A 10,090-nucleotide genomic window follows, 5' to 3' on the forward strand; every position below is an offset into this window, starting at 1 on the left:
GCTTTAGAAATGTGGTTGGGGCTTGTCTGGCCTTGAACTTCTTTAGCTTGGTCATAGCTGCATCAGCCCATTGCCAACAGTCAGTTGACTACAGTCTAATTTGTCTTGGCTGTAATGGCAGAGCTGCCTAGCAGTTTAATGTTCGTTTTCAGCTTTAGTTTTAACTCCAATTATTACCCCAAAGCATTATGCCATATATGTTCATGGATTTTGCTACCCTGCTAACATTATATTACTGAATTTGTAGACCAATCAGAAAGATGTTGTTAGCAGCCAGCCACATGGAAATGTGCACGAATGACATCAAGCTGTCCTAATTAACCCCCCACTACCAACATCAGTACATCACCTGGTGAAGAACCTGGGCACTGAAATATCTGCATCATCCCATCTGAGGGGAAAAAAGACCCTCCATTCTGACCATGGGTACAAAGGTGAGCATCACAAACAAGAGAAGAGGGGGAGATGGTTTGAAGTCTACAAAAGTTTTAATTCTATTATTAATGGGAATTAGCAATAATTGGAAAATTTGGACAGTAAGTGCTGATATCATTGTAACTAGATTAACAATAGCTGCTTGCTACTATTTTGACTAGATAGCTAAAGCAATCAATAGATTGCAATTTTTTGCTCCATATAAGAGGAGCTAAGTTCCTGTTACCACTTCCTGTAGATCATACAGATATTAAGGAAAAAAAATAATCTACCAGTATTTAAGCTCCTTTTGCCATTTTCTTCCTGTTATTTTTTTCACTGAGAATTTTCATTGGCTTTCGCTTTTCAGTTAGGGAATATGTTTTCTGCAGTCCTTCCCTGCCCTGAAGACTTGTGAGAAGGGTTTTCAAAGGATCTGTTGCCTTGTTCAGATAGAAGACTTGACATGCATCTGCACTACAATGCCTGCTCTGGTTTTTCCCCACCATATAAATCTATTTTTCTGAGGATGAAAGTTATTTTATTCCAGAAACCATCTGCTGTGTCAGTTTACTCTCCTGTAGCTGTATCAGTCAGTTTGCTTGTGTACACAAGGCCTCAAGGAATCTGATGTTCAGATCTCTCTGGAACTGAACAGATTCAGGTGCTTTGCTCCTTTAGGAATCACACATCTATTTTCTTCATGCTTACTCCCACAGGATCATGCTTTCCTGTCAGGATATTATGTGCCAGTTTTCTCAACTTCCTGTTCCTTCTGCTCTAGCACACTTTCTCTAGTTCAGGCTCCTCTTCAGCTTTTGTCTATCCTGCCAGTTGAAAGGGAAGGGAAAGAGGCATTGATGGAGATGGTTTTCCAGCTAGTGGATTCTCAAGAACTAAATGGGATAAACTACAGGGCACTAGTGGACACCAGGGTTTCCTGCCAAATGGTTGATTTCACTTTACACATCTACCTCAGGTCTCTCAATGATGAGGCCACCTTTAGTCAGGTAAGAAACCTTTCCTTGCCTGCAGAGGACACAGGTACCCTAACCTTCTGATCTAGAAACCTCAGTCAAGGGGTGTTTTCTTTTCTCATGAGCCTTCATAGTACAGCCATAAAAGTGTTTCCACCTTTATCTCAGTCCTTTCCACCCCCAATTCCTTTCTCCCTCCAGGTGAAATCTGTCCCACCTTGAGCAGTAGTTTTATTTTACACTTTCTCTTCTTTCTATTCATTGTGTCTTTTTAGCTATCTTGCTTGCTTAGTGTCCTTCCAGGAAGCCCCAGCTATATCCACAATGCTTTAAGATTAACAGCAGCAACTACAATTTTCAGCCCACTGCTACCTGCTGGACCTTTACTCTACCACGCCTTGCCATGAAGTGCACACTTAACTGCTCCCTATACCTTTCTTTTTAGAGCAGAAATAACAGACAAGAACATTAATTTTTGCTCCTTTCCTACTCATTACTTCTACTGTTATTACCAGAACAAAAAGTTGAACAACAGCCAGGAGAATTTTGAGACCCTCATCTTCTAGACCTCTCTTGAAACCAAGAGCTCTAATTATAATATGGATTAGCCAAGGAGCTACCACTCTCAACACTGCCTGTTTGGGACATGTTTTCAGGAAGGTATGTCCAGCCTCTGATGCAGTACTAAGTTTGGAAAATTAACAAAAGCAATCTCTACCTAATTTATGAATCTTAGCCTAACCTGAAATTTTGGTGCAAAAAATTAAAAAACCCACCCAATCTGTGGCTCTGTCACCTTGGCAACTTTGAAATCCTAACCTGAGCAGCTTGATCAGCGTCATCTGATAAAGGCACGTCGAAAGGTTACCAGACGCCAAAGTCAGCACAAATCTTGCTAACCATCCTTGTTAGACGCTCCACTTTCTTATGCAGAAAGGAGTGATTGCCCCCGTGTTGGTTCCCTAGGCCCTTACAGACAAGTACATGTGTGCTGCTAAATGCTTTACAGTCCATTCATCAATACTTCTACATGGTTAACATGACTGTCAGGCAGCAGCTTTCCCCCAACTCGAGAAGATTAAGGACCACAGTAGGCTACATTTTGCAAGCACAGAACACAAAGCACAGCATCTATTTATCCTCCCAGCTCATGCCATTCACAGGGCTACTGTAAAATAGCAGCATGTCAGCTTTGACAAAGCAGTTACCACCCATGGAAGCTTTGACCAATATCCTCTGAAGTCATTACAAGCATTTCTGGCAAAGATGAGTTTGGGAAAGAAAGCTGTTAGGGACAGTTTTCAAGTACAGATACACATGCTAATAGAGACAAAATTTGTAAGAAAGGAGACAAATCATTGCTTTTTTCTGTAACAGTAGCCAAGATGTCAGCAGGTGCCAGGTAGGAAGGTTCCATTCAGCATTACCTGGGGCTAAAGACACAGGGAAACGGGGGTGGGTATGTTTAAGTTAAACAGTTAACAGAATTTCAGTATTTCAGACACATTGACACTCTAGCAAACAGTACTCTACAGTCATAAGAGGACGGCTAGGACTAAAATATAGCTCACCTATTTATTCCCTATCCCTGCTTCAAAAACAGCTTACGAGCTTGTCCTATCTAAACTAACTCCCAGTTTTCATCTTTCCTAATTGTATACAGATCTTTTAACACACCTGTGACAGCTTTTGTTTGACACTTTTCTTCAATTGTCAGTTCCATGATGTGCTTATTAATAAACTACTGAGAACATGTGCAACATCATCCAGCCATAATTACATTCTCTGCGTGGAACGTATTGCCTTCTCCAACCTCATTCCTGTCCTGCTAGTGGATTCTCTACACATGGAGTTTTGCTTGTTATTCTTATCAGTGTTTTGGGGACATTTTCAAGTTACAGAAAAGTGTTTTAAAGTTTGACTCAGGGGATACTAAAACCTCAATTTTAATCCTCTGAACACATGTATTCTATGTTATACCATTTTCTCTCTAGAGTGAGTTATGAAGCACTGCTGTATTTAAAACTAAACCTCTGCCATTATTAACTGTATACAAAGTTAAAGAACTTTTCTCCCTTCCAGCACTTAATGCACAAAGTATATGAAACACTTAATGCAGAAGTATAAGAAAGTGTACCACAGAGCATGCCACTTCCCCCCCAAAAATTAAACTTCCTACTTATCCTGCATTCAAGGGTAGAAACTGGGTATAGAAAGAACTATCACCCAGTAACAGGCACTGCTTATTAAGCAAGGAGCAATACCCTTTACATAACTGTATACTGTACATCCTGCTGGCACACAAACTTTGCTACTGATTTGGTTAGCTAACAGCTACAGGTCTCCTTAATGGATAAAAATTGTTCAAGTGTACTATAATACACATTTATACATTTAAAGAGAAAAATTCTCTATTACCTTTAATCCAGTTAACTACTCAAGATACTAACTCCTAATTGAATTTCGCAGTAAATATTTCAGCCTCTTGTAATAATATACATACACACATTTCCCCATTCAGATCTAAATATCTACATTCATATGAAATTTATGCTAAATTTAGGACTGTTCATTGCACACCTTAGCAAAGCAGAAGCTGGCAACCCTTGAGAGTGTGGAAACACTATTTTGAGAGAGACTCTTGTGTTAATGTACTCAAGCTCCCACCTACAATATGCTAAGAAACATTGTTCTAAATATACACTGATGCCAAATGCAGGTATTCACTAAAGATATGGAAAACCATAACACTAAAGCAAGTAGAAAAATGGTTACTTAACACGCATTTTAAAATATGTTACCTGTTAGGTTCCATCACAGGAAAACACTATAATCCAGATTCTTACATTTCTACAATCTAAACATTTCCGCCTGTGAGATCAGGAGCATACTGGTGGGATTATGGTTTCTGGGTTCTTTCTTCAGCAAGCATTTTTCCCAAAGTAGCTAGAAAAGAGCAATATCTATGGAATTCACATGCTTACCTTATGATAAGCAACCATTTCTTATTTTGAATACTTGCTTACATATATACATATGCTACTTTTGTTACACATAGTAGCAATATACAGGAAACAGGTGCCAGGAATCTATCTAAAGGAGTCTCAGAAGAAACTCAAGCTGGTGAATCTATTCAGAGAGCTCACTCTGAACCAGTTAGCTGTCCTCCACATTTAATGGAGGAACATGCTTAAAGCTACAGGTGCTGCTTGAAGCCAAACCTGGTTCTTTCCATCAAGGGTAGATCTAAAACAGTTTTCATAATATAATTGAACAACTGCAAGAACCCACTTAGAAGCTACCTCCAGGTTGACAAATATTAGAGGTGGGAGATTGAATAACCTAACACGCCAATAATTTGGATATGGAAGTATCAGAGAAGCATGCAAGTTTATCTTTGCACCTTTGTGTTTTGCTTCTGCTTTGTTGGAATACAGATGTTGTGTTGTCTCAATCTTTGGTTAAAAAAATTGAACACATGTTCACCTCTACAAAAAAAAAAATCTACAGAGATCCTTCTGGGCTTGTGTCCCTGCTCCCATAGTTGTCCCTCGTAGAAAAAGAAATCCACATGTTAAATGCACATGTATCTGGAAAAAGGATTATGTCTGAAAAAGTAGGCCTATCAAGCCATCAACTGTTAACATTCCCCACAAAAACATACTCTGTATACAAAGATAAACATCAGCCACTTTTCAATTAAAGAGCAGAGTTCATGGTTCTCTTCAGACAACCAGGATGAAGTCTATTATGTCGCTTACTAGCATTCAAAAACTTGTTACAGAAGAAACTGCCCCAAAAATTACACCAAGTAATTTGACTAGAAAGATTAGTGATTACAATTCTTTTGGCAGGTATGCAAGGAATAAAATGTTTTAGTTATCTGAACATGAAAGAATATGAGACCCATCACTACATGCCAAACTTGATTACTACTTCAAAACAAAGCAGTAAATACAGAAAAGGTGAGGGGAGAAGTCATCAAGAGAAACACTGCTTACCAATGAGGGAGAAGAGTAAAAAATTCATTCTAGGTTTTTGGAGAAAACCTCAACTTGCAGTAGTAAGTCATGTTGTGTAACAAAAAAACCTCAAAATTATACTTCCTTCAGACTACAACTGCCTGCTTTTGTTTTATTAAGCAGAAAATTACTCGGAACACTCACACTATATAAGAAACCCTGATAACTAAGTTAAAACACACAGAAAATCAAAGACAAATTAACTGAAATATCTGCATTAACAAAATACCGACAAGTGTTCTCAATTAGCATTTTGAATTCATTGCTCAAATATATACCCCAAGCTTTGCTTAAAAGTGTGCTACTACTACCAGCTTTCTTTGTTTTCCTCCCCTTGAAGCTGTAAAACATATGGCCTTCAATACTGCATGGAAAGCCATTTTATCTAATACTTTTAAAGCCTTCTTTTACATTACATTTTAGCCTTAAGCTTGCAAAAAAAGACAACAAAACCACCCTGTACAGTTATTGTGCTCAGTGTGCTCAGACAGGAATGGCACAGATCAAGCGAAGGCTGTGGAGACAAGAAAAATTACATGTTTCTCCTTCAGACATCACAGGGATATATTTTCTAATTGGTTTAGGAAAGGGATGCACACCCAGTTCAGTAGATATTGAATAGCAAGGAACTCAGAAAAGAAGTCATTTGCTTTCAGAAATAAAAATTGAAATAAATAGTTAAATCTAAACTAAATGTCTACAGAAACTCAATTTAAAAGTTCTATTTCTTTCTGGGGTATCCTTTTAACAGAAAAGAGGAACTCCTTGTCTATGGTGAAGACTCGGTCAGCATTGCTCTGCCGCTGCATGAGCCACCAACGTCTTTCAGTTCTTTGCACAGCTTTTGCAATGATCCCACAGATTCCAGAGGATTACAAGTTCCACATACATCATTCTCCTGCAGTTAAACTTCCTGAACATAATTTCTTTCAAACTCTGTGGTGAAGGGATGCCATACTCAATTCAACAGCAATCAGTCTTGATTCCAGAGCTTTTAATACAGTGTCTGCCTGGAAAGTAAACAGGTAAAGATACTCGGTTATAAACAGAACTTGACAATAAAAAGAGGACATGTAGATGTCAGTAAGTGTGCAAATTTGATCTTGCATCACCAGTCCTATTTGATTCTATTCCTGCTACTTTCGTAGTTTGAAAGTTCACTCAACTCTAAAATTAACTCTCCACACTTTCTCAAAGTAATTGTCTCCAACCTTGGTGTCAGATCTGCTCATTCATCTTTTGCTAGACAATCATCAGCTTTCAGAGCAAACTTCATTACGCTATTTGCTCTCAACTCTCCCTACCTGCAACCACAAGTTTTCAGTAGAGTAAAATGTCAACTTTATTATGTAATATTTCAGTACAAAGTAACAGCAAAAGCATTAAGCCAGTTTACATGAAAGACAGAAGAGACAGGACTAAAAGTGAAAAATCTAGAGACTTGAATCAACTAATTAGAAACTAAATTTATGATTTCTGACAGACATAAATAGGCATCTAATGCTATGCTTGATAAACAGAAAATGCTAATTACCATTAAATTCAAAGAAAAATCTTGTACAAAACATTAATAATAGCATGAAGTATTACAGCATATGTTAAAACCCAAAGAACTGATCTGGATGAAATAAGCTGTTCTGTATAAGCTATTTAAGAATATTAAGATTTCAGAGAGGTGATTAAAAAATTATATAAGGTTAAATCTTACCCTTTCTACTACCTCTTCCAAGACAGCTCGACTTTCAAGAGTTAAAGGTTCTTCATCAGCAAGAGCTTGCTTTTCTGAGGATCCTAGAGTGTAACTGATACACTACAGTTTAAATCATGCACTTTTCACTCTGAAGGCAAAAAACAACTGTAGGACTCATCCACTGTTCTCAATAATTATGAGATTATGATTAATACACTAACAAAGTGAAATCATGATTCCAGAGACAACAAAAAAGCTTGCATATTTGGTAATCTTGTAAACAAACTGTGTGGTGGAATGAAAACAGTTTTAAGCACAGAACTACCAAGACACTTTATAAAAGTTAGAACTCCAAGAGACAATCATGAATTCTGATGCTACAGGACACAGTGAAAAATTATGCAAACATTGAGAATAGTGTAGCACTAGCTGGGAGGATTAGCCATCACCATTACTGCACAAGAAAATGCCATTTTGTGGCCATGATAGTGTTCCAGGGAATTTTACTGCCATGGAAAAAGCAAAGTACCATAGCTGTGGAAAAAGGAAAAAACCCAACTGTCCAGAGTAGGAAGGTGAACATCCATACAGACACAGCAGAAAAAAACGAAACTTAACAAAAGCAGAAACATTAGAACTAGCCCAGACAGAAATAAAAGCAACCTATCACCGTTTACTAGAGTCATGCTTGGATGAAAGCACTCTGGCTGGCATGGAGACTCAATTCAGGATATAGTTACTGAAGAATATTTAAAGACCATTTTAAAGTGCTATAAACCAATAAACCCCAACAAAACAGTGCACCTTCATTTTCTAGACAGTTTTTGACTGTAAGACAGTTAAGTGAGAGCCTCAGGCACATACTCAAGTTTTGAGACTTGCTTTCACCTACCTTAGCAAGGAAAAAGCAGACTTGATCAGCAGAGGTCAGACCATACCCTAAGTTCTGCTTAAGCCCCTCTGCCTATGTTCTCTGCTAAGAATGTTTACCTCTAATAGCTTATAGCCAGGCCTATTTGGTACTACCTATGACTACAGGCTCATTTTATGTGGTCTAAAGCAGAGCACACATGTAGTCTCTTCTGATCAAATGAGAGGAAACCCTCCTGTATTGTGTACCGAGCGTTACTTTCTTGGGCAGTATGCAATTTCTTATATAAAAGGCAGACCTGGTATTTTATTTTTTTCTAGCAATTGCCTAACATGACACAGATGATGTTTCTCACACCTCAGCCCTATGATGCTAAGAGTAATGCAGAAAACCACCCTGGAACAAAGCAGCAGAAACTGCTACCTCTAGACACACCACAAATATTAACAGGAACATCCCTCAGTATGACGCCTGGTGGGTGAGGTTTAGTGGGCAAGGCTTACCAACAAAAATTCTGCCTTTACCTTTCAATTGAGTCAATAGCAAAACAGAACAAATCCCTCTTGTAGTCGAGATGCTTTGGTGTGCATCTGTAGATGTTGCCAAGGGTCTGTGAGCAGCCAGAACAGAATAATGTTTCTAGCATGCTGTAAGATAGATACATAACATTTATTCGGGATAAAAGAAAAGGAAACACTTATCCTTATCTCTATTCTAAAAAACCACCCCACCATCCATTACCTTTATTTTTTAGAGCATTCATTCCTGCTCTGCATAGTGCAATTACGAGCACTCATCTTTCAGCCAGCGTTCCCACTCAGGCCGGCCGACCTCAGCAAGACTAATGCATCAGCACCTTGCACAAGACCACCCGAAATAAGTGCCCGGGCCCAGCAGGCCTCCCGGCCCTGCCCGGGGGGACACGGGCACTCCCGCCCACCGGGCTTTTCCACACGGCCTCCGCGGGGACCCTCCCAGCTCCCTCAGGAGAAGGGGGAAGGGCATCGGTGGGGACCCCCGCAGCACCCCCCGGGGCAGCAGCGGGGCTCCGGGCCTCACCATCCGCACTCGCCAGGCCGCCTGGAGAGCTTCTTCTCCTCGTCCACCGAGACGCCGGTGGCCGCACCTGCGCGGAAAAGGGCGGGGGGGAAGGAAGTGGGTGACTAAGGGCCACGGCGGCGGTAGGGCGGCGGGAGCGGGGCGGGGTCAGCACTCACTGCGCAGCAGGATGCAGCCCGTCTCCTCGTCGTTGGCCACCCAGCTCAGCGTGTCGCCCACCGGCCGCCTGCAGCCGGCGCAGAGGAACACCATGGGCATCAGGTCCTCGTCCTCCGCGTCCATCGCGCCCGCCTGCTGCTCCTGCCGCTGCCGCCAGTGGCGGTCCTGCTCGAGCAGCTCCCGGTCGTCGCCCGCCTCCAGCAGCGCCGGGGAGCCCCGCTCCCCCACACCGCCCAGCGACTGGTACCGCGCTCCCGCCATCGCCTTCGAACGGCCCGCGCCGGAAGCGGCAGTGACGCACACACGCCCCGCCCCCTGCGCGCGCCAACGGGGGTGAGGGTGGGGGCGTGGCCACGCGCGGTGCGTTCCCGCCCCCCCGCCCTGAGGCGCCGCCCCCCAGCCGTGAGGGGCCGCCCCCGCTGCCGGCCTGTCCCGGGGGCCCGCGGCCGCGCCTGCCGAAACGCCTCCGGGGGCTCCGAGTGCGGGGCGTGGGCACGGGAAAAAGCGATTTTTTTTCATGTTTTGAAGGCTGCCTGCGGGCGCTCGGGTCTAAGAGGGGCCCCTGGGGTGTCCGGCAGGCCCTGCCGTGCCTCCGACTGCCCAGGGCCGACGACGGAATGGGCAGCCCTGGCCCCGCCAGCTGCAGTGTACCCTGGGGGCTTCAGGGCCGCCGCCAAAAGCGGCCTGAGGGTCGGTGTCACGGTTTAGCGTGAGCCTCTCCCTGAACCTCGGCGGAGCCCGAACGCGTGTGTTTGCCAAGGCGCGGGACTGCCGGGAGCCGAACGCCTTCCACTGGCCTGGCCTCCCTTGCTGGGGAGCCGGCCTCTCCGGTCATTGCCTTCGGGGCGGAGGGGGTGAGGGAGTAGCAAAGCAAAACAGCGGTCATTCCAAAACATCC

The 10,090-nt window shown here is 42.7% G+C and overlaps 1 protein-coding gene across 2 annotated transcripts; it reads right to left on the minus strand.

The window, feature by feature from the left end:
• Nucleotides 1–4,954: 4,954 nt before the first annotated feature.
• On the minus strand, nt 4,955–9,464 carry MIS18A (MIS18 kinetochore protein A). Of its 2 annotated transcripts, XM_074928901.1 has the most exons (5): nt 9,192–9,464; nt 9,034–9,100; nt 8,499–8,621; nt 7,122–7,215; nt 4,955–6,423 (listed from the first exon to the last, which is right to left on the minus strand). In XM_074928901.1, the coding sequence occupies exons 1-5, from the start codon at nt 9,451–9,453 to the stop codon at nt 6,343–6,345; spliced, it is 627 nt and encodes a 208-aa protein (XP_074785002.1). In that variant the 5' UTR covers nt 9,454–9,464; the 3' UTR covers nt 4,955–6,342. The 2 variants fall into 2 exon arrangements, with proteins under 2 accessions (XP_074785002.1, XP_074785011.1); XM_074928910.1 differs by lacking the exon at nt 4,955–6,423 and having other exon boundaries at nt 7,200–7,251.
• Between the last annotated feature and the right edge of the window lie 626 nt (nt 9,465–10,090).

This window comes from Athene noctua, chromosome 1 (assembly GCF_965140245.1).
Source record: "Athene noctua chromosome 1, bAthNoc1.hap1.1, whole genome shotgun sequence".
Classification (NCBI taxonomy): Eukaryota; Metazoa; Chordata; class Aves; order Strigiformes; family Strigidae; genus Athene; species Athene noctua.

What these genes read in the sequence shown, in the direction of transcription:
- MIS18A (XM_074928901.1), bottom strand. Translation starts at nt 9,453, where the DNA reads ATGGCGGGAGCGCGGTACCAGTCGCTGGGCGGTGTGGGGGAGCGGGGC. An exon ending in CGGCCTGGCGAGTGCGGATG is followed by an intron (nt 8,622 to 9,033) that starts GTGAGGCCCGGA and finishes TCTATCTTACAG; the next exon opens with CATGCTAGAAACATTATTCT. An exon ending in GCTATTGACTCAATTGAAAG is followed by an intron (nt 7,216 to 8,498) that starts GTAAAGGCAGAA and finishes GTAGTGTATCAG; the next exon opens with TTACACTCTAGGATCCTCAG.